Source organism: Nomascus leucogenys, chromosome 15 (genome assembly GCF_006542625.1).
Source record: "Nomascus leucogenys isolate Asia chromosome 15, Asia_NLE_v1, whole genome shotgun sequence".
Classification (NCBI taxonomy): domain Eukaryota; kingdom Metazoa; phylum Chordata; class Mammalia; order Primates; family Hylobatidae; genus Nomascus; species Nomascus leucogenys.
Window position 1 is genome coordinate 67,521,298 of NC_044395.1, and position 24,343 is coordinate 67,545,640.

General features: G+C 50.1%; 1 protein-coding gene across 2 annotated transcripts in view; it reads right to left on the reverse strand.

Annotated features, from left to right (window-relative positions):
- Positions 1 to 24,343, reverse strand: part of DCHS1 (dachsous cadherin-related 1) — a 44,379-nt gene that overhangs the window by 12,098 nt on the left and 7,938 nt on the right. The window contains exons 1-5 of one of the 2 annotated variants that reach the window (XM_030829320.1): positions 22,182 to 22,438; positions 6,453 to 8,361; positions 716 to 904; positions 387 to 618; positions 10 to 246 (exon numbers count right to left, since the gene is read on the reverse strand). In XM_030829320.1, coding sequence (XP_030685180.1) covers positions 10 to 246; positions 387 to 618; positions 716 to 904; positions 6,453 to 8,246 — 2,452 coding nt within the window. In that variant the 5' untranslated portion in view covers positions 8,247 to 8,361; positions 22,182 to 22,438. Of the gene's footprint in view, positions 1 to 9; positions 247 to 386; positions 619 to 715; positions 905 to 6,452; positions 8,362 to 22,181; positions 22,439 to 24,343 lie in introns of those variants that run through there. The other variant, XM_030829319.1, reaches the window with a different exon arrangement.

The following is a 24,343-nucleotide window of genomic DNA, read 5'->3' on the forward strand; positions in this document are numbered from 1 at the left end:
AAATAATACCTGGTGGGTTGTGTGCCTGGACTATGCCCACACTGGTGCCTGGTGCCACATCCTCTGGCACAGAAAAAACATACTGTAGTTGCTCAAATATGGGTGGTGTGGGGGTTCCAGGCACAATGCTGATGTTCACTCGGGCACTGGGTTCTGCCTGTAGGCCACCTCCATCCTGAGCCCCGATCTCCAGCTGCACCACCGAGTTGGCTCGTCTGGCCAAGGGCCAGGCTACTGTCAACAGCCCTGAGAGGAAGGATAGAAGCAGAGATATATAAGGAAACATAATAGGGCTAGAAAGGTTATGGAAGAGGTAGGTAGGACATCATTTAGGCAGGTGGGGAGGGGGACCTGGGGGAAGGCCCCGGGAATGGGAGGATCCTCACCTGATTGCTCATCCAAGGCAAAAAGTGGGGGGCTATTGCCAGCCAGGATATGGTAGGAGAGTCGCCCATGGGATCCCTGGTCAGGGTCATGGGCACGCAACCTCAGCACAGCTGTGCCTGGTGGACTCTGGACACTTATACTGGCAGCATACTCCCGTGGATAAAACTGAGGAGAGTTGTCATTCTCGTCTGACAGAAACACCTTCACATATACCATGGACTTGAGGCCTCCCTGGTGGGATATGCAGCCATAGGTCAGGTGGGCCTCGTCTGGCCCTGGTGAGTGCCCTACCCCAACATCCCAACCTGCCCATGGTCTACTGACTTACCCCATCCACAGCTGTCACTGTGAAGTCAAAACTTGAGGGCCCCTGGTCACGGTCCAGGGTCCGGGTTGTGCACACATCACCACTGTGGGCATCAATGCGGAATGGGGGAGATCCAGAGGACCCAAGTCCAGCACCCAAGGAATAGGAGAGGAGGCCAAATGGGCCACTATCCGCATCTGTGGCTGTCACCTAGGGAGAGGCTGGGGTGAGTGGTGTCCCCTCTTCTTTGCCAGAAAAGCCAGAGGTAGGTGGCGATTAGAATGAGCAACTGGTGCTCAGTCTCTGGATGGCGGACACACAGAGAGGACTAGTAGGACATGGGCCCAAACCCAACCTCAGCCCATACCTCACCATTTAGTTAGGTTCCTAAGAGCCTCTAGCCATAACATTTTTTGTCAGCTGGTCAATACATAACCTTGTTTGATGTGTGTTTCTGTTTAAAGACATCTTATGTTTAATATACATTGTTCATTCATTAACATTGAACTCACAGCCAACAGCACTGTAACTCATGCCTGAATAAAGCTTATCTAACATATGTATTTTCTCCATACGACACATCACAGCCTTCTTGTACTGAGGAACATTAGACCACACTTCAGCACTACACTTGGGGACCATTTAAACAGTGAAATGACCAGCTTTTTGCACTAAAAAAATGAAAAAAAAAAAAGTTGAAGTAAATAGACCTGAAAAGGACATTGGTTTACAAGCATGAGAGCCAAAACAAGAAGGCAGAACATCGTCTTGTTCAGCCTCTGCTGGGAATGTGATCATTAGGTAACTCAAATTTTTCATGTCTCTGCCCATGTCCAGGAATGCTAGTATTGATTTTGGAGTTACAAATAAATTTTAGAGATTAAGTGAATTCACAAATAATGAGGACCAACCGTACTTAAAAAGAAGAAAGGGCTGTGACCTCAAATTCCAGGTGGGTCCAGGAAGTTAATACCCTCACCAAGTCTCATAATCACCCCAAGCCAAGAACTCACCGACAGTGGAATTATTGAGACTGATGTTATAGGTTTGATCTTTAGAGCTTGAATATTGCAGAGTGGGATGTGATTAATACTGGGATCTGATCACTATAGGGTCTGTTCTATAGATTGACGGGTGTGTGGCTCATGCATCATTAGCCTAGTACGGTGCAAGGTACATAGTAGGTGCTTTACGTGTATTTTTTCACCGAGTAAATCGACAGTCTGATCATCCTGCTTTGTAACAAAACATTCTTTCACACTAAGTTTTATACATTGGGTACACATTAGGCCCTCAATAGTGGGTTAGCTGGTGCTGACAACTGTAGCCTGTGACAAAGTGCTCTTTGTGGATATAAGGACCTCAGGGTCATGATATGCTGCAAGAGGAAGCTGGAGAGTTCCCCTTTCTCAGCCAAAAAATGTGCTTAGAGAGAAAGCTGGCCAAGGACTTCTGACTGTGGCCCAGACCCTTGACAGAAATGATCTGTGCCATTGTTTACCCTCCTGAGAGACACCAAGACCCTGCCATGGCTGAACCCTGGAAACAGCTTCTGCTCCAACTCTCTACTGTGGCTGTGGGCCCGGATATCCCAGGAGACAGACTTCCCCTGCATCAATCCTGGCAGGCAGCAGCACAACTGCGGCACCATCTCCAGAAGCTGTTAAAGACCTTTGCCCTCTGACTTGCTGCAGGAAGAAAGCAATAAACAGTGGTCGGGGGAAGTTGTCAGGAAGTGACCCCAAAAGGCACAGGGGCCACTGACTGGAAATGAGCAAGGCAGAAGTGAATTTCCTGGCCTGTACAACCCCTGCTCAGAGGTTTCACTGCAAATACAGTCTCCATTTTCAGCAGATTCTCAGCTCAGCATCTCAGTCCAACCTTGGTCAGCTCCCTCTCCCATTCTGCCCCAAAGCCATAATAAACTTCATCCCTCTTCTCTTGCCCCCATCCCATCCCTTGCTCTCATCAGATGCACTGTTTCAAGGAGAAAAGAAAGACACTTATCTGTGAACTCTCTAAACTTCCTACCAGCCTCGAAACTTACTCCATATGCCCATCCCAACCTCTTTCCCAGCTGTACCTCCTGCTTTGACTTTTTAAAACATAAATTATTTATTTATTTAATTTTATTTTTGAGACAGGCTCTCTGTTGCCCAGTCTGGGGTGCAGTGGTGTGGTCCTAGCTCAGTGCAACTTCGAACCCCTGGGCTCAAGCAATCCTCCTGCCTTAGCCTCCTGAACAACTAGGACTATAGGCATGCACCACCATGCCTGGCTAGTTTTTTTATTTTTTGCATAGACAGTATTTCACTATGTTGCCCAGGCTGGTCTCAAACTCCTGGCCTCAACCAGTCCTTCCACCTTGGCCTCCCAAAGTGCTGAGATTACAGGCGTGAACCACTGTGCCTGGCCTTTATTTATTTTTTAAGACGGGCTCTCACTATATTGTCCAGGCTGGTCTGGAACTCCTGGGCTCAAGTAATCCTCCTGCCTCAGCCTCCCGAGTAGCTTGGATTACAGGGATGCATCACCATGCCCATCTCTCCTGCTATGACTTCTTGATGCTACTTTTCCTGCTTCTCCACCCACTGCTTCCCGACCACCCACTGCCAGTCTTCCTCCATCTCCCCTTATCTGCCTGTTCTTACACACCGTTCCCTGGAATCTCTCCTTGGCCTCTTCTCACTCCACACACTCTCTCAGGACCTTGTCTTTTACTTCAGCCATCATCTATACTTTCACTCTAGACCACTCCTCTGAGATTTCCCAACTTGTACATCCAGATGGCTGCTCAGCACCTCCACTTGGATGTCTCACAGGCACCCTAAATCCGACCAGCCCAAAACTAAACTCATGATCATTCCAAACCTGCTCTAATGACTCTTCCATCCACACAGTTGCTAAAGCCAGAAATAAGTTCTTCCCTTTTCTCACCCGGTATATCAATCAACCAGGGATTAAGTAAGTCCTCATTAACTCTATTTGTCTGTTCCTTTCCATCACCATTATCACTGTTCTGACTTAGGCCTGAGCTGTCCTGAGTTATTGCTCCCCTGCATTATTTTGATTACCTTCTTATAGAGGTCTGACCCTCTGATCTGTACTCTACACCAGGGTTTCTCAACACTGGCACTACAGACATTTTGGACCAGATAATGCTTTATTATGGGAGCTGTCAAATGCATTACAGGATGGTTACAGCATTTTCAGCCTCTACCCACTAGATGCCAATAGTATCCCACCAGTTGCGACAATCAGAAATTTCTCTAGATATTGCTAATATCCCTTCTGGGGGGCAAAGTCACCCCTGGTTATGAACCACTGCTCTACATTGACTACCATTTGCATAAACAAATCTGATAATATTGCTCCTCTACTCAAAATTTTCAATATTCCCTATAGAAAAAAGCTCAAACCCTCTGACCTGGCTGAGCCTCCCTGCAGTCTCATCCCCCACCCTCCCATCTCCAGTCTTAACTCCAGAGATCCTGAGCCCCTAGTAGGCCCTTGAACAAGCTGGGCCCTCCCACAACTCTGTGCACCTCACCTCTGCTTGGAAGACTCCCCCCATCTGATACTCTCATAAATTGCTCATTCTTTAAGTCTCAACTCAGGGATCCCTTCCTTCGGGAAAGCACTCATACTGCCTATCTGTACCTCATATATATCCCCAAATGGAAATGCTCTTATTGGAATGAAACTATTTCTTTGCACATGAATCCCCCCTCTATAAACTCCTTAAGATGAGGGGATTGACGCATTCATGACTGTATTCCGTGTCTCTAATACAGTGACTAGCACATGGTAGACATTCAATACATTTATATTGAATAAATCAAACATTAAGATTTCTTGTGACAGTTGTAAACCCCAAATGGTCATTTTTACCCCGATTCCCTATGGTTACTAATAGTAAAAACTCCAGGAAACCACCTGGAGAGTTGCCCTCTTGCTTCAGGCACTAGTGAGGAGAGAAGTCTGGAAGCCATAGCCCATTGGTCCTGGCCAAGAAGGAGAGTAAACACATGGAAGAGTGGGTGGTGGAGCTGCACAGCAGCAAATATGCAGAGTCTGGCCAGAGGACAAGAGGTCAGCCAGGCCCAGAGCTAGCCTGGAAGTCTATGCCCTGAGGAGATGTTCAGGAGTTTGGTGGAGTTTGGAGACATAAGGACACCAAGCACCAGGCTCCTAAGAGGACTCCCTGCCCACTGTCCTCTCTCCTGCTGCCATTCTCCACAGTGCAGCCAAAGCAATCTTTCTAAAAGACATATCAGATTTGCTTAGAGTCCTTCACTTGCTCCCTATGATTTTCAAGATAAAGTTGAATTTGTGACCTGGCTCCTGTCTACTGTCTTGTCTCATCTCCCCTGACTCTTTCTCATCAGTACAGCTGATGCCAGCCTGAACAATACAGTCTCCTGAATACGTCCTGGTATTTGTTCAGCAGCTCTTTCCTTAGGCCTGGAGTCTCCGTCTGCAGACCTCATATTATCCATTTGGCAAAGTTTCATTAGTTCTTCAAGGCCCCTCCTCTGGGCTTCCACAGCATTTATACGCCACCTGCTGCAGCACTAGTTACTGATGCGTCTCCCTATCTAGACTGTGACCACCCTGGGAACAGGACTGTCTCTTTTCTTTGTTCTCTGGGCCTAGCACAGTGCCAGGCTTACAGTAGGTAAATAAAATCTTGAACATATGAATGAAGGAACGATCTGTCACACACCTGCTGATCCAATCACCCTTAAAGCCTTAAAGATAACTAACTTAATAAAACCCTACCTGATCATTCACTTCCCAGCTCAAAGAAGTTCAGTGAGCTCCTCGAGTTCAGAACGAGACCATCCTGGCTAACACGGTGAAACCCCGTCTCTATTAAAAATACAAAAAATTAGCCGGGTGTGGTGGCAGGCGCCTATAGTCCCAGCTACTCAGGAGGCTGAGGCAGGAGAATGGCGTGAACCCGGGAGGCGGAGCTTGCAGTGAGTCCAGATCACGCTACTGCACTCCAGCCTGGGCAACAGAGTGAGACTCTGCCTCAAAAAAAAAAAAAAAAAAAAAAAAAGTTCAGTGAGCTCCTTTGCTTTCCAAGTAGTCCTAACCCCTTATTGCTTTGTGTTCAAGGACTTCTGCAACCTGGCCTCAGAGTGCCTTTCCAGTTTCACATTCCCTCCATTTCTCCAGGCCTGACTTGCAGCCAGTCTGTGTCTTTCTCAGCCTGTCCAGGGTTCCTGCCTCTTCCCCTGAGAGGCCTTCCTGCTCTGGATATCGGATAATTCTTGCTATCTCTCATTCTCATGTCTGAGACCAAATGGCCTATTAAGGCTCAGCTCTGAGGGCAGGGATGAGGATTTCTTCCAGCACAACCCAGCACTTGACAAGGAATGGAGGGCCCCATAAATTCTGGTGTCTTCTTTGGGGAACAGAAGCCACATGGGTATGTATAATCTCCATCTCTGCCCTGCAGAACAGCTTTGAGACTTTCATTTCATGACACCACAAATCATTTCTCCACTAGATCCAATCTTAATTTCCTCACCTGCCAAGACCATTTGCCTCAGCTGTTGCACCCTGCTTTCTCATCTTCTCATTAACCCTCATCCTCTGCACAGATTTTGGAGCTTACAACATAGGGCAGAACCCTCTAGCATAAGTCACCATCAACAGATGACCTCATAAGGCTTGGTTCCTGCTCTGAGGTCCCCTGTGGCTCTCAGATTCCCCCAACACTATCTCGCTATGTGCCAGGCCTACCCACCTGCAGGAAGCAAGTTCCAGGCTGGGTGCCCTCAGGCAGCGAGGCATTGTAGAAAGTCCTCTGGAATTGGGGCTCATTATCATTCACATCTTGCAGGGCCACGCTAACTGTGGCAGAGGAGGCTAGAGGGGGCAGGCCACCATCTGTGGCCACCACAGTCAGCTGTGGCTGAGGTTCCAACTCATAGTCCAGTGAGGCAGCCGTAGTGATAATGCCTGAGGTGGGGTCAATGGAGAACCAGTGGGAGTGGGCGCCAGGGACTAGGCTATAAGTGACCTGACCATTGGTGCCTTGGTCAGGATCCCGAGCAGTCACCCGCACTACAAAGCTGCCAGGCAGCGCAACCTCAGGCAGGGGCTCAGGTCGGTAGAGGTGGTGGTCAAAGGCAGGTGCATTGTCGTTGACATCAGTGACGTGCAGCACAAAGGCAGCCTCGGCCCGCAGTGGAGGTGAGCCTGAGTCTGTGGCTGTAACCCTCAAGTTATAGGCATCCCTCTCCTCTCGATCCAGCCGCCGAGCCACACATACCAGATAGATGACGCTGTCTTGGGTGCTTAGGGCAAAGTGGCCCTCTCCACCTTCCAGGGACACATTGACATGGGCAAAGTCACCATCATCTGGGTCTGACACAGAGATGCGAGCAACGAGCTGTCCAGGTGGGGCAGCCTCAGACACCTGGGGGGAGCCATCTGCACTGAGAAAGATGACAGTCATGGAGGGCTGATTGTCATTGGCATCTCGCACATGCACAGTTACAAAGGCCGAGCCCAGCTCAGGGTGAGCCCCACCATCTCGTGCTTGCACCACCAGTTCATGGACCCGCCGTTGCTCAAAGTCCAGTGGCCGCTCTAACCGCAGCAGCCCCGTGTGTGCATCGATGGAGAAGGGTCCGTCACCCTCGCTCTGCCTCCGGTTGATCTCATAAGTCACAGCCCCATTGACACCAGCATCAGCATCAGATGCGAACACCTGCAAGACAGGACTGCCGGGGGCCAGGCTCTCAGACACCACAGCATGGTAGCGGCTCTGATTGAAAGCTGGGGCATGGTCATTGATGTCCAGCAGTGTCACGTCCAGCAGGGCCTGGGCCCTCCGGGATGGTGAACCACCATCATAGGCCTCTAGCTGTAGCATATAGTGTGAGCGGTTCTCTCGGTCCAGTTCCCCAGTAACTACCAGCTCAGGTACTGGAGCCCCATCTGGACCGGGGCGTGTCTCCAGCCGGAAGGTCTCTCCAGCCCCATCACCAGACAGCGCATAGCCCTGGGTTCCCAGACGCCCAGCATCTGCATCACGAGCAGGCTCCAGTGGGTAGCGGGTGCCAAAAGCTGTATGCTCAGGTACCTGGAGGGCAGCCCGCGCCTGCGGGAAGGCTGGAGCATGGTCGTTGATGTCAGCCACTCGCACTGTAACTTCTACGGTGGCACCATCAGGAGTGACTGCAGTGAAGCGGTAGCGGTCCCGCTGCTCACGGTCCAAGACACGGGCTGTACGGACGACCCCACTGTGTTCGTCAATGGCCAGGTCTGTGCCCACGCCGCTGCCCTCCTGGGCAGAGATGAAGTACATGAGAGGAGCTGCTGTGCCTGCCGGAAGTCCCGCACTGATGTCCCCAATCAGCGTACCCGCTGGCTGCTCCTCATCAATCTGCAAGTCCAGGCTCCCAGCCTGACCCCAGGCACCTGGCACCCCAGCCCCCAGCAGAAGCAGCAGCAGCAGCAATGGTAGCAGAAGGCGGGGCCTGGGGCTCTTCATGCCAGGGCAGGAAGGCACAACGCCCAGCTCCTTCTGCATGACAAGGGTAGTCCAGTTGTGCCTTGGGCTCCAGCTCCAGGCCGGGCTCTGGGCCCAGCTTGACCTCAGACTTTGGGTCAGGTCCCACTGGGGCCCTGGCTCCAGCTCAGGCTCCCTGGGAGAAAACAGAAGGAAACGGGTCATGACAGAGGAGGGATCAGCAGTCCAGATAACCTGGACGAGGCCACATCAACATTCAGACATGCTCAGCCCCCAGCAGGCCCTTGTGCTGCCTCACACTCATCTTGGGCCACATGGATCTCTGCCTCAGGACTCTTCGGGGCCACTCCAGTCTTCCCCTTGGCAGATCCCATCCTTTCCTACCCTCAGCAGATTTTTCTGCGTCCTATTTTTTCAGGTCTGAATGCCCACAAACTCCCTTCTTCCTATTTCTAGGCTTAAAAATATGGACATTCTTTTCTCATTTTCTTCTCATTCAGAACTAATACTCGCTTCTTCCAGCCTCTATAACCATGTATTTTGTAACCTTTCCTGAACTGTCAACCTTTTCCTCTCTCCTGGAGCTTTCCATCAGTATTACATATGCTCAAGTCTCTCTCTCTCTCCCCACCCACCACCCTGCTGGAAGGGAATGGTGTTGTTCCCTTAGCTCTACTTCCCTACTCCCCTCTGCATTCAACAAGAGATTGAGCACCTACAATATGGAGGCACTGAGGATACCACAGTGAATAAAGGAAATGGTCTCTGGCTTCATAGAGCTTATAGTCCAGGTGTTGAACAAGTAATTACAAGTATGATAAGAGTTGTGAAGAAGATGTACAGAGAGCAAGGAGGAATATAAGAGAAGCAACACAGGCAGGGAGTCAGGGAGTCCATGTTTTGCCTAGGAAGTGACATTAAAGTTGACATCTAAATGACTAGGTGCTAGCTAGGCAACGGTGGCCAGAGAAGGGGGATATAGAAAGGAGAGAAGGACATTCTGGAAGAGTGAACAGTATGTGGAAAGGCTTAGAGCCCACAGTCAAGGTGGGGCTTAGAGTGTCTGAGGGTGGGGTGGGGTTGGGGGCCATGTGTGTGAAGCATAGTGCTAGGGGCAGAGGGTATGAAATGAGACAGGGACTTGTAAGCTGTATTGAAGATTTTGACGTTATCCTAAAGGCAAATGGAAGCCACTAAAGCACTTCAAGGAGGAGTGCCAGAATATGACCTATATTTTGTGAAGATGGCCATTGCAGTTCTTTGGAAAGCAAAGATCACGCAGATTGGATGGTGAGGAGACACTTATGGGCATCCAGGAGATGACACTGCTTTGATGTAACTTGGATGAGTGTAAGCAATGAACATGGCGAGAAGTGGATAGGTCTGTGGTGGGGTTCAGGAGGTAGAGAGGCCGGGCTTGCTGACTGCTTGAAGGCAGGGGATGAAGGATTGGGAGAAGTCAAGGGTGATGTGCACATTTCTGACCTGAACTACCAGCTGGATAAAGGTGTCCTTAACTGCTCAGAAAGAAAAAGAGGCGGGGCAAGGGACTAGAGAGGGGTGGTGCCTCTGAGTCTAAGGGGAGCCAGGGTTTCAAATGATGCTTAAGATCAGGAAGGAAACGCCCCAGAGCTCCTTAGTCTAGTGACTAAGAAGAATCTGTGGATAAGTGAGAGTGCAGACTTAAGATGGGATGTAGTCACCAGAGGAAAGAGGGACATTCAGAAGCTATCGCCCTTTCTGAAAGGTTGTTTCATTTCCTCCATTTTCTCACTTCTCACACTCTCCTCCCTCATGCAGTGAGGCTTCCTCTCTTGTGACATTGCTTTCACTAAGCTTCCAAACATCTCCATGTTCTATGTTGGCGGCCACCTTTTTATCTTCCTTTTATCTGGTCATTCTGGAACTCTGAAACACTGATCACTGGCTCCTTGAAATCTCTTCTCCTCGGTTTCACACTGTGACTCCCACCTCTTATTTCCATCATGCTTCCCTGCCCACTCCTCCCTCTCCTTTGCAAGTTCTTTTTCCTCTGCCCATTCCTTCACAATTGCTGCTCTTTGTGGTTCAGTCCTGGGCAGCGTCTTTTCCCACTCTCCACACTCTGCCTGGGTGATCTTATCCACTCCCATGCCTTCGGTTCAAATTTGTCAATCATTTTTTTATGTGCCACCTCTTTGCTAATGACTTTCCAATCTCCAGCTCCAGCTCTGAAGACCTCTGGAGACACATGTCCAGCCATATACTGGGCTTCAGTATCCCCAGCCATCACCTCAAACTGCTTCTCCTCCATTCCTATTCCTGTGAATAGGGCCACCATCCATCCAGGTGTCCAACTAGCAGTCCAGAAGCTCTCCTTGTGTCCTTGCTTATCCTCAGTCCTGATTTCCAATTAGTCATGTAAACCCCACCACTTCAACTAGACATGTCTCAGGTCTTTCTTGTTTCTCCAAACTGCCACATCCCAGTCCGAACACCTCTCCTTGCGATTCCTGCAATAGCTCCTCACTGGTCTTCTGCTTACTGGCTTGGACCTTCTGATCCATCTCCACCTGACTGGAGATACCTACACAACTCTCATCAAACCACTCCTGATGAAAGGTTTCCACTGGTTCCCATAACTGACAGCAGAAAACAAATGCCCCTCTACAGACAGAAAGGGAACCACACAAACTTATGTCTACAGTGTCAAGAGGTTCGTGGACACTAACTAGGTATAGAACGTCTGATCTACAAGATAAAGTCCAACCTCCTTAACATGTCTTCATGATCTGAGCCCTGCCAACTTCTCCACGGTCCCTCACCTTTACTTCCCCCACCATACCTTGCACTCCATCATTAAATCTATTACCATGCTCCTTCCTGACTCCTCGCCTTGTGTTTGCTACTGTTTTTTCATGAGATATCCTCTAAAAATCCCCTCCACAAAATCACTCCCTCCTGCCCGTGCAGAGCCTATTATACACACTACTGGGCTCTCATTACTTTTGGCAAACACTGGCAATAAATTGCATAGCAGCCTCGATTTGTTCATGTGTCATCCCTTTGCACTGGATTGGAGACTCCTTGAGGGCAGTGACAGGTCTTGGTTAGTCTCTTGATTCTCCAGCATTTAGTAGACTTATAGCAAGAGCAGGCAGCCCGTGCTAAATGAATGGTCAGAGTCTCATGCTTCCACACCACCATACTCACATAACACACTCAGAGAGACACATCCAAGGTCAGGCCAACTGAGACAACATACACAAACACACGTGAGCCCAGGACCCTGAGGCACCTCGGTCAGTCCTGTGACTACATAAACATGTTCTCAGGTCTTTACAGATTTGCTGTGCTGTAGGACTTCCTATCCACAAAGAGGGGTGGGTTTCTGACTCCCCTACTTACACTTCTGACCCACCTCCTCTCTCCCATCTGTGTGAAGCAATAAAAAGAGCAGGGGCTTTGGAGCTTGGACTGGGTTTGGCTAGGCATTATGTCCGTAATCTGTAAAATGGCTACGCTGACACCTATCCTGTGGGGTTTTGTGAAAATCAGAAACAATGTAAGAAAGGAACACAGAGCTGGGTATTTGCTAGACTCTCTTTCATTAATTCCCAGCACCATCCCCTGATAGGCCCCCTCTCTGCCTTCATCCCAGCTTCAGAATGCTGGGGTTGTATGTGTGCCACATGGAATAACAGGTCAGAAGGATTCCGAACAAGGAGGTCAGGGTGAACCCAGGCCTGATCCGAAGAGGGGAAAGGATGAGAGTACAAGGGTGGTTCCAGGGCCCAGATCAGGGATCTAAGCCCAAAGGCTGGGCTAGGGGTCAAGGGGTAAGAATGGCCCTATTGATTTAATCAGTTAGTGGAGAGAAAGCAGTCATGGTTTGGAGGGAGGGAAGATAATAGTGAGGCCAATGTGCCTATCATACTGTGTATTATAGTTACCTGTCTTCCTGCCCAGACAAGTAGCTGTTTGTGAGCCCAGACTGGCTTTTATTCATCTTTATATGTAGCATGGAGCATAGCATATAGTATATGATAATCATGTTTTCTGAATGAAGCAGTCTATGAATGGTATGAGGTAAATCTCAGGTGAATGATCAGCCTTCAAGAGGACAGACTCAGGTCCAGGCAGATGCCCTGTGTGAAAACAACTCCTTCTCCCAACCTGTGTTCCTTCCACTGCAAACTCTTGCAGAACACTTTCACGGTGGACACCCAAAGGTGCACACTCACAAAGTCACAGCCCCATGCACTGCCTGGCACTCTCTCTCACACTGTCCTGCTTATGCAGATGCATTCTCATGCAGGCAGATTCACATGCACACAGGTACATTCAACACATGCTCATACACACGTGCACAGAGGCTCGCTTTAACATATACACAGTCAGCACACACACACAGAGACCCCTTTGCATATATACACAGAAGCACATTTTCCACACAGATGAGCCTATTCTTTCACGTGGAACCCACCCCCACACATATGCAGGTATACATACACACACACAGAAAGACACTTTCTCATGGCCCTCACACCAAGAGGCATGATCACACACCCTCTGATACGCCCCCACATACACACACACACCCACCCTCTACACACACAGACCCAGTGTCACGTATGCACAGACTGACAAGGCGAGCATGCACTCACACTTGAAGACCCACCCACACGCAGGCATGCTCTCGCACATGCTGCCGGGGCACTCGTGGTCAGCTCTGCGGCTGCAGCTGTGACCTCCAGGTCTCTGGGGCCTCTGTCTGGACTGTGCCTCATCACTTCCTGCTGCTAGGCTTCCAGTTCCAAACTCGAACTCCAGACTCTCTCCCGAGACCGTCTCATGCTCACTCCAGCTCTCCTCTGCACCATCTCCCCAAGTCCGTCCAGTGTTTCTCACTCCTCTTCCCTGAGACTGGCTCCTCCTCCCTGCTCTTGTATCTTTCCCTATCCAGGTCTGTCCCATCCCTTCCCCCAGATCTGGCCTGCCCCTCCATCTTGTCTCTTTCCCCAGTATGTGCTGCCTCCTGCCTAGATCTGTCTTCTTCCTTCCCCCAGATCTGTCATGGCTCTTCTCCCACCTGATTCTGCCATGCTACGTGCCCTCACTCTGTCACCGGTCCTGCTACTTGGTCCTCTGACTCCATCCTGCTCTCCTCCTCCATCCCCACATCTGGGCCTCTGGAACCACAGCTGGTTCTCATTAGGAGGGGGAGGGGCAAGACTGTTCATTGGGGCCTGAAACGTGATGTCAATTCCCCCTGCCTCACCAACAGAGCTCCCCTCACACTCCCAGTCTGTGTGTCTGTAGGACCTGGAAGCAGGGGGAACATGGGAGAGGAAAGAGATGTGGGCTGGGGGGGAGGAGCAAGGGGACTACAAGGGAAGGGGGTGCTCCAGGAGGAAGTAGAGGAGTGGCCCCAGGCGCTGAAGGGGAAGCAGGCTGGGGGAGCTGGCACCACCCAGGCCTCCTCCCTCAACTTCCTGTCCCAGGGCCAGCGAGGGGCAGCAAGACAACAGGGGTGAGGAGGGGCGCCACAAAAGACAGATGGGCTAGAAGTGGAGGAAGAAGAGGGTAGCCTCAGTGAGCAAAGGGGTGAGGATACAGGGCCAGGCATAAAAGAAAGAGGAAGTGAGAAGAGGTTCTGGTAGGGGGATGACAGGGAGCAAGACTGAGGGAGAGTGACTGTGTATGGCAGAGGAAAGAGGGAGCGGAGCTAATTCAGAAAGGGGAGATGAGTTAAGGCAGGAACAGCCACAGCCCCACCGGGGTGCATGCTGGGCCGGAGCTGGAGGAAGGAGGAGGGGGCTCAGGAGGGAGGAGGAGACAGCTGACAAATTAGCTTCCCTGGATATCCCTGGGGCAGCCCCATAGGACGGTGGCCAGAGCAGTGCCCGGGCCTGGCTCTGTCTCTCCCGAGGACTGGTTCCCAGGAAGCACTCCAGGGAGAAGCTGAGGACAGATGTGAGCAAAAGAGGCAGAGGAAAAGTCTATTTTCTGAGCGTTTATGGTGTGCTGGGCCCTGTGCCAAGCAACTCACAGACAGTATCTCATTTAATCACCATAACAACCCTGTGAGGAAGGAATCCTGGCTTCCATTTTCAAACAAGGAAATTGAGACTCAGAGTGAAACAATTTTCCTGAGTTAACACAGCCTTAATTGGGTCGCAAGACTATGTAGTCTACGTTGCCTGAGATTCAGGGAGGAGGGAAAGATGGAGAGAATAAGAAATTACAGGAAAGTTGAGGGGACAGAGTCCTCGCAGGGCAACGGAGCCCTGAAAAAGGAAGAGAACCTGGAGGAGGGAGGTGAAGAATGAGGCCTCTGGGAGAGTCCGGGTTAGCAGCAGTGAGGCTGAGGATACAGACATGAAAGATGTGAGGAGGTGAAGGTGAGATGACTTGGTCACTGACTCTCCAGGAAGATGAGGGAGTGGAAGGACTCTAGACTCCAGCCTGCCTACCAGGATTCCGGCCAGGTTACTAAAGTGGTTCCATTTGGACACTGCAGAGGAAAAGCCATTTTGGGGGGTGACTGTTGGGATCCCCATGTGAAGATATTCAAGCACAGTTGGGTTTGCAAGCCTGCAGCTTAGCATAGAGACCAGTGTTGGAGATGTGGATTTGGACAAATCATGGGGTAACCGAAAGCTGTGGCCTTAGAGACTCCATCAGATAGAATGTGTAGAGTGAGCAGAGAGTCTTGGACAGAACCCTGAGAACTAGTCACATTAAGCAGCAGGTTGAAGAGACGTTTATTCTTCCTGGGCGCAGTATCACAGAAGTTAAGGGAGAAAACATTTCAAAAAAAGAAAGGGATCGATAATGTCCAATGCTGCTGAGAATTCAAGAAAGATAAGTGCTGAGAAGTGGACACTGAGGTCTCTGGTGATCATGGAGAAAATTGTGCCAGAAGAGTACTAAGGGTGCAAGCCTCTTGCAGTGGGAAATGAGAAAGAACGGATCAACTAATAGCTAGCCATAGACCAGACATCAGCATGGATCCATTCACCAATACACGCTTACTACACCCCTAGAATAGGGAGACAATAAATCATAGCAAGGCAGGACAGGCTAGTGGTTAAGATGCAGACTCCAGGGCCAAGCCAGCTGGATTTGGTTCCCAGTTTCACTTACGGCCTGTGTGACCTTGGGCAAGCCACTTAGTTTCTTAGTGCTTCCATTTCCTCATTTATAAATAAGGACAATAATAATACCTACTACATTGTATTTGGCTGTTAGAGCAGTGTCTGGCACATACTAAGCTTTATAAGTATGTGAGCATGAGATATTATTACAGTGGTTAAGAAGGCAGGCTTAACTGTCAGGCTGGAGTTCAAATCCTGACTCGGCCACTTAAGCATGAGTCTAGGCAAGTTACTGAACATTCTAAGTGTTAGTTTCCTCTTAAACCTCTGGAGTTTAAAGTGCTTACCTTAAATGCTTGATATGAGAGTTAATGAAATAATGCTAACAATAAACACCGCACAATGTCCAGCACACAGTGAACGCTCATTAAATGTTAGCTGCTGCTGTTGTGTGCCACACACACACAGTAACTCTGCAATAAGTATTATTTCACAGATGGGGAAACTGAGGGCTCAAAGAAGATAGAAGAGAGACATTTAGAATGATCTAGAATGCAGTTCTGACAGACTCCAAAGCTACTGCTTTCTGTTAGACCACACTGCTTCTCTGCTGGAGGGTTTGGGATGCCCTGATAAAAGCTCATATAACTGGTCAGGCAGAAAAGCAGGGAAGGAGAATGATCAAAGTTCTGTTTTAGGAGAATACATCTGGCAGTGTGTGCAGGGTGGGTGAGAGGAGGAGGAGCTCAGTGTTGGGACAATTGTCAGTCCAGGTAGAGGGTCAGGTGAGCATGGGGGCAGGTGGTAAGAGAGGGGAAGGAACATGGAGGATGACTGGAGGCCTCCAGGAGACAAAGATAAAAGGGAGAGGGGAGAGGAGGTCATAGGGTACACATGTGAAGTGATTCACTGATAAATCTGTTATTCAACAAATACTTGTTGAAGACTTACCATGTGCCAAATACCATACTAAGCCCTAGAGATAGAGGTGACATGGACAGATCAAGTCCTTTCCTTCATGATGTTCACAGGTGGGGAGACTTGGCAGGGATGGGCAGGGCAGGGTGAGGGAGCTGGGACACCGGGTAGTGACATGCAGCAAGGCTTGCCCTAAATTCTGACCCTGACAATCGGGGTCTAGGCTGTAGAACAGGCCAATGAGGCCAGAGCCAGCAGAAAAGTTGGAGATGTAGCAACCAGAATGTCGAAGTGGAAGAACATATTTGGAAAAGTGGGAAGCTGAGGGTAGGACAGCATAGTAGAGGGGCTGAGATGTTAGAAGTAAAATTAACTAAGTTAATAGCTGAATACTTAATAATTTTCCTTCTGAATCCCCAAAACAACTCTCTTAAGGAGATACTGCTACCTCTATTTTCACCCGATGAAAGGGGAGCTCAAAGAAGCTAAGTCATCCAGGCCATAAATAGTGTGGCTGAAAAGTCTAAAGTGTGGCTCCCTCTCCCCTCTTTCTTCTCTTTCCTCCTTTCCTTCTTTCTTTCTCACCATCCATATAAGAGGTGTGTTCTAGGCTCTGAGAGTTAACAAGCTTCTTCCATCCAGTAGCTTAGAAAGAGAAAAAAATAACAAGGACACTGCAGCATACTAAGTGAGCAGAGAAGGGCTTGGAAGTTCCAGGTGGACCTCCTGGAGGAGGTGCCCTCTCACCAGGAGACAGAGGGAAATGGAAGCCCCTCCCAAGTGGCAGTGGTTGAAAGTGCCCTGGTATCAGAAGGTTACCTAGGGAAGATGGATATGGGAGCTGAAGGAAGGGGGGTCAGCAGGAAGCTGGGAAGAAGCTAGGAGACAATAGCATGAACCCCTGGGAGGGGCTTTTGCTAGCAGATACCAGGGCATCAGAGAAGAGAGAGTCCAGTCTTGCCTCTGTTACCACTGACAGGCAAGAGAGGGAAGAGGAAAAGGGTACAAGAATCAAGGAACCTAATATGGGGAGGACTGAGGCCAGGATGCCAGGAGTTGGAGGGCTCAGGGTAGGTGAGTCCGTGGGGTAAGAGGGCATTAAAGGAAGGAGCAGCCTAGGACACCTCTGGGAAAAGAATCTGGTGAGGCACCGTAATGCCTTGTAGCCTGGCACAGCTTCTGCTTCTTCTATCCCTTCCCAGAGCCCCAGTAGACACCTGGCTCAATGGATTTGGGTCTGCAAACTTCTGGTACTTCTTAAATATTTGCTAACTGAATGAAAGATAAAGTACAGATAAGGGTGAGGAAGAGGATCGAGGGAGACGAAGGAAGGATAAGTTGTAGGTGAGGGGAGTGGAAGTGTCTCCAGCAGAGTAAGTGGGTAGTGTGAAAATTTCTTAATTATGTGGGCAGCTGAGACTAGGTGTCAGTCTTCTGAAGAGTGAACGAGGGTGAGGGATGTGCTGTGAGGTACCCATGTATTCATTCATTTTGTTCACAGTCAAGCACCTGTGTGGGACCCTGAGTCACAAAGATGAGTAATATGCACTCTTGCCATCAAGGAGGTCCCAGCGCGGTTTTTGGAGACAAGACAGGGAAGAGGCAATGACAACAATGAAACACAGAGTTCAAGCCTGCCTGGTGGAGTCATTAAAGGCAGAGTTTGAGACCAGATATGAGGAAGGGAAGAGATAAGCCAGGAGAAGGGAGTGAAGGGCCTTTCAGGCAGGCAGAGCAGTATGTGCAAAGGGCCAGAAGCATGGAAAAATGTAGTGTCTTTGGTGAACTACAGGAAATTCAATATGGCTGAAACTCAAAATGGGAGGGGGCTAGGGAAATGGGACAGGTAATGAGACTAGGAGGCTTGGGGAGGTCAGACTATGATCTCATAAGCTTCATTAAAAAGCAAAGATTTTGTTCAAGGAAAATGGAAGGCATTTGAATAATGCTGAGCAGGGAGTGACATAGTTGGATTTGTACTTTAGGAAGGTGTCTGTTACTGCAATGAAAAGAATGGATTGGAAGAGGGAAGAGAAGTGTAGAAAGAAAAGTTAGGAGGCTCTTGCAAAAATTCATGTGAAAAGATGGTAGATGAGGGCAACAGCAGAGGTGACGGAGAAAAGGGGATGGGATATCAGAGATTGCTGGAGAGAAGACAGAACCAACACGTTCCAAGGGATTTCTGGATTATGGGATATGTGGAGAAGGGAATGGTTACAGTTAATTTCTGGGATTCCAGCTTGCAACCTGAGTGGGGATGGTCATTCGGGGAAGGAAGGAATGATGAGATCAGGTTTGCACATGATAAGGGGTCGGTGAGCTATACAGTAAAGAGCAGGCATGCAGCAGGTATGCAGAAATGGGGCCTAGAAGAGAGATGTCTGTGAGTCATCAGCCTATAGATGTTAATTAAAGCCTTGAAAAATGAATGAAATTGATTACCTAGAGGTGTGTATACAGTGAGACAATAAGAAGGTCAAAGCCAGAACTTTAAGGAACCGTGACATTCAGGGGGCATACAAAGTATCCCTCAAAGCAGACTGAGAGAACAGCTAGGAGGAGCTCCAGCAGAGACACGTACCATAATGTAACTTTCCGCTTATTTGCCTGTTAAATGTTGATAGAATAAAATCATGGCTCAGAAGCCAAACAACAAGAACAACTCAAAGAGAAAAGAATGGTCAATAATGTCAGCTCCTCCTGAGAGGTCAGGCAGTTAAGGACTTTTGTAAAGATCCTCCAGACTGAGCAGAAGAGATGTTACTTTCTCCTACGGAAAGCAGTTACATTTGGGGGGCAGGCACAAATGGGAAATGAGCAAGTAGGAAGAGCTATATGCAGAAGACTCTTTCACAAAATGTGACAGTGAAGAAAAGTGAGGAAACCTCTTAGCTAACGGGGTATTACAGGGTTAAAGAAAGATAGGAGAGGCTGGAGGATCTTTATGTCCTCCCAGGAGGAATGGGAGAAAGGAAGGAACTGGAGACATGGGAAACACATGGAATAATCAGTTGAGTGAGGTCCCTGTGGAAAAGGAAAGGGATGGGATCCGTAACACAGGTAGACGATTGGCCTTAACTAGAAGAGACACCACTTAGTTCTTATAGGAAGGAAGGAGAAAAGATTGAAGAGGATGCAGATACAATTTGAGGGAGGAGGCAGAAATCTGAGGGAATTCAAAACAGATGGCCTCAGTTTCCTCAGTGAGCCAGAAGACCAGGTTGTCCATTCTTAATTCCTTCCTTTCCTTCACCCCCCCATGTCTGCTTTGTCACTGAGCCCTGCTGATCCCACTGCCTAAAGAGCTCTTGAAACCATCCACTTTCTCCTTCTCTCCTGCCACTACTCCAGTTCAGGCCAGTGTTATACCCTCCAGAGTTTCTGCAACAGCCAACAGTCCTCCTTCTCAGGCTCCTTCTCCCATCTCCACATTGCTGTCAGAGTGGTATTTCTAAAATGAATATGATCATATCGCTCCACAGCTTCCAATGATTTGGTAACTCTCCATTATTCTTGGGTTAAATGAATTTCTTTCTGTGGCCTCCTAGACCCTGCATGGTCTAAGCCTCCATTTACCTCTCCCACAGACTCTCTCCCTCTCGTCACCTCATGCTGTAAGTGTCAGGCTCACTGAACTGCTTTATCCCTCAAACACACACTATTTTCCTTTACGTGGGCTTTTACATGCTGCTCCCTTGACTTGGCATATTCTCCACCCACTCCATCAAGTTTCAGTTTAAATGCCACTTCCTCCAGAAAGCCTCTTCTGACCTCCCTACACTGGCCTAGGTTACTCTGCTGTGTGCTGCTATGTTACAACACTCACTCCACAGCCTGTCAGCTCCATGAGGATAAGGACCATGTCCATTTTGTTCACACTTGTGCTGCCAACTCCTGTCACAATGCCTAGCAGAGTGGGAGCCTAGTATGTGTTTGTTAAATGAAAGAATTAGTGTATTGATTAATTAATCTACTGAAAACAATGGTGTGAGGGATGTGGGGTAATGAGTGTGAAGAAAATAGAAAAAATTTCATCTATTTATTTATGAAGGGCCCAGTTGAGGTTGGAATTTTTTAGAAGTATGAATTTATAGAAGTGTCCCCTGGTGTGGTTGAGAAATCATTCTAGTTAGGGGCAATAATTTGAGGGATGAGTATAGAAGACAAGGAAACACAGTGGCCAAGGAGTGGTTAAAGGGATGATCCTTAGCATATGAGCTGGAAAGAAAGCACAAAGTCAGAAAGGAACAGAGTAGGAGAAAACAAAGAGGTCAAGGGCAAGAGGTCATTATGAGGTTAAAGAGTGTAATGGGAGCGAGAACATCTGAAAGCTCGAAGGATATAGGAGGTTGTGAGTAGAGAGAGGAATGCAAGAGTTTAGAATTTTAAAGGTGGAATAGTTCTACAGAGTGGTCCTGGGAGGGAAGAAGAAGGTAACAGGAGCTAAGGAGGTCAAGAATCTGTGAGGCTGTGGTGTTGAGGGACACTGAGAAACCATGGCAGGATACACTATCCAGATCTCGAAGTTTTCAGGGAACAAGAGGGTATGCCTGGGAGATCTACGTACGAGAAGGGGTGATGGTGTGAGCATGATAAGTTAAGCAGAGTTTATTCAGAAGTTGGGACAGTTCTTCCTGTGGTGTGCATGCCATCCATGACTGTCTCCTGGGGGTTGTACAAGTGGCTGTGTGGTAAGGGCAACTGTGGCACAGCCTCCTGTTAGTGACAGGCCTCCAGGACACCCACTATGCATGGGCAGCTCCAAGGAAGTAAACCTAATAAGATGTGCTGTGACAGTTGTGACAGTGCTTCTGACGGATGTGGATTGCAGTGACAATGTCTCCTGAGAGGTGCTGGTCTACTTGCTTGTTGCTGGTGACAGTGTCTCTGGAGAGTGTTAGCAGTAACAGTGTCTTCCATGGTATGTGTTGGCCTTGACAATGAACCAGTGGAAGTATGCTGGTTGCAACATTTCTGCTGTGGGTGTGTGTTGTCATGAGAGCATTTTCCGTAGGTGTGTGTTGGCTTGATAGGGTCTGCTGTGGGTGTGTGTTGGTTCTGACTGGGGGTGCTTCCTGGGGGTGGGCTTCCTGGAAGTGTGTGATGGCTGTGAGGGTATCTCTTGAGGATGTGTGTTCCCTGGGACTGTGTCCTCTTGTGGGTTGAGTAGGGCTATGACTGTGTCCCTATGGGTATTTGAGAAGTTGACATAAGCGACAATATTTTTCTGGCCTCTGACCTTGTGGCTGTGGGCCCAGCCCGCCACACTGAGTTCATTGTGCTTCTAGACCTCCCTCTCCCCACACCCTCCACGTGGGACCCACGCCTGCGGTGACCTTGCTCTGTCCCCTGCACGGGATTCTGAGCTGGGTATCCCAGACACAAGCTCCCAGTTTCTCGAATCTCCCACTCGGAACGCGTCTGGGTGACCCCCCTCCATCCACTTCAGGCTGTGCCTGCCTCTCCTCTGCTTCTCTGTACTTCTCCTCCCTCAATTTCTTTGTCTCTGTTTCAGTTGGTCTCTGTCACACACCCATCCTCCACATTCTGACACATGGGCTCCCACAGAGCGGGCAACACACCCTCACAGGGACTCCTTCACCATGACACACGGTCATTCTGACCCTCGCACCCTCAGAGTGACATGCACATGCACACACAGCCAGAGAGACACCCAGGGACACACAACCTCCCAGTGACACGCACTGACACACTCCGACGATGCACTGGAACACAACGCTGTCGCACCCCACAGCCCCGGCGCACGCTCACGCCGCCACCCTCCCCGACTCGATGACACACGCACACAAAGACCCCCAGGCCCTGCCCCCACGCTCACGTTCACGCTCGCCCGGGTCCCGCAGGCCCAGGCCCCCCCTCCCCCATTGTCTCCGGCTCAGAACAAAGCCCCCGGCTCCGCCGCCGCCGCCGCAGCCCAGGGGAGGCCGGCGGGCAGGGCGGCCGCGGCCGGACGGGCCGGGCGGGCGCGGGCACTGACCTCCGCGCGACGCGGGCTCCCTCGCCCGGTGTTGAGGCGCCGTCCGGCCGCGGTCAGCCCCCCGGGCAGCGCCCGCCCGCGCGGGGCCTGGGGCCGCGCATCGTCCGCAGTCGCTGTCTCCGAGGCCCGCGATCCCCTCCGGGCAGCCGCCGTCGGTCCGCGCACCCTTGGCCGTCGATCGGTCCGTCCGCTGACGCCCGGGCGCCGCCTCCTGCACAGCAGCCCCGCCGAGGATGCGAGCTTCGCCGCCGCGGCCCCGCGCCCCCTCCCCTCCCCTCCCCTCCCCCCGCCCTCCGCGCGGTAACCCGAGCCCCCGCCCCTCCGCCCGCGGAGCCCCCGCCCCCGCCCCCACCCGCGCTCCGCGCCGCCGCCCCCCCTTCCCCCCGGCGCCCGCCCGGCCTCCCTCCGCCCCTCCACTTCCCGGCCCCAGGCCCCGGCTCCGGATCCGGCCCCAGCGCCGCGCCGCGCCCCCGTCCCGGTTCCCTTCCCGTCTCCCCGTCACTTCTCCTGTCCTCTCCTCCCGTTCGGTTCTCTACGCCCTCTCGTCTCTTCCCCTTCTCACCGCTCCCTGCTGCTCACCTCCTCCTCTTCCATCTTCTTTCCATCCCCTATTCCCCTCTTCTCCCTCAGTGCCCTCGTCTCCCTCTCGCCCCTTCTTTTTCCCAACCGTTATCTCCATTCCCCTCTGCCTTTCTCCCATCCCCTTCTTCTCGCCCGGTCTCCATCATTTTCTCCCCACCTCTTCTCTCCTTTCTCTTCTTATCCCTTCTGCTCGATCTCTCTCCAGCCTCTTTACATCAGATTCTCCTTCCCCACCTCTTCTTTTATCCTCTTCTTCCTATCCCTTTCTCCCCGTCTCTTCTCCCCACCTTTCTCCCCATCCCCTTCTCCCTGTGTCTTTCGTCTCACCTCATCATCCCCTTTTCCTCACGCCTTCTCCCCATTCCCTTTTCTCACCCCTGTCCTTTTCCCTACCCGCTTTCGCTTGCCCTTCTTCCATCGTAACCTCGGCCTTCTCCCCTGTTAGTCACTTTTCATTATCCCATGATTTATATCTCTTTTCTCTCCTTCACCCCCAGGCTCCCTTTCTCCCACTTTCTCTTTATCCCAAATTTGAGGGTAGAGATCGGGAGGTATTGGAAAGAAGAGCTTTGGGGATGGTGGCCCCACTCACGATATACTCCCTAGAAAAATAAAGTGAGGAGGAAACCGGGCAGGGAAGTGGGAAGGGGCTCAAAAAACCAACTTGGGAGAGAATATGGGGAGAGGGGAAATCAGACAGAGACAGAGAGCAAGCAATCTTAAAGAAACTGGGAGAGTTCTGACTCCTGTCCTTCTTCCTTAGGACTGCGAGTAGACTGTGAGAAAAAGGGGTTTTCTGGACTTCAGATGTGTACAAATGGCACAAAGAAATCAGGAACTTCTGTGGAGAAGGAACAAAGTTTCAGTTGAAGAAGGGAGTGTGATTTTGGAAGAGGAGTGAGGGAGAGACTGGGGTCCTTGATCATATCCACGGCTCTGGCTTGGGCAGCTGGGTGGATGGATGGTGGTGAGGCTGGCTGTGCTCCACAAAAGGAGCAGGAGGAGGCTGCAGGGGGTTGGTATGAGGAGATGATGACTGTGACTTGGGGCTGCTGACTTTGAAGTGCTGGTTGGGTAGGTAGGTCTGCAACTTAGAGGAGCGGTCTGGGATGGACATAAATATTTGGGAGTCATCTGCAAATGCCGTATAAGCTTGAATATAGGGTGAGGTTTTTGCTTTTTTGTTTTTCCAAAATCATCCCTCAAGAAAGAGAGAGTAACCTTATATTTGAGTCCTTACAAGGTCTCTCATATTACAGGGTTTGCTCTCATTTACTTTATTTTGAACAACAAACCACTGGATAGGGCAGTATGGTATGGTGACTAAGCTTGTGGACTCTGGAGCCAGACTCCCTGGCTCGGGGTCCAGACTCCTCTATTTACAAGCTGTGTGGCATTGGGAAAGCTACTTAACTTGTCTCTGCCTCAGTTTTCTCATCTATAAAGTGGGCCTAAGGATTAAATTATGTAATATATATAAAGCACTATATACCTGGCACTGTATGGTAAGTGCCCAATAAATGCTAACTATTTTTACTGTTTGGCTAAGACCCATTAACCTGAAATGTCCTCAACAATGC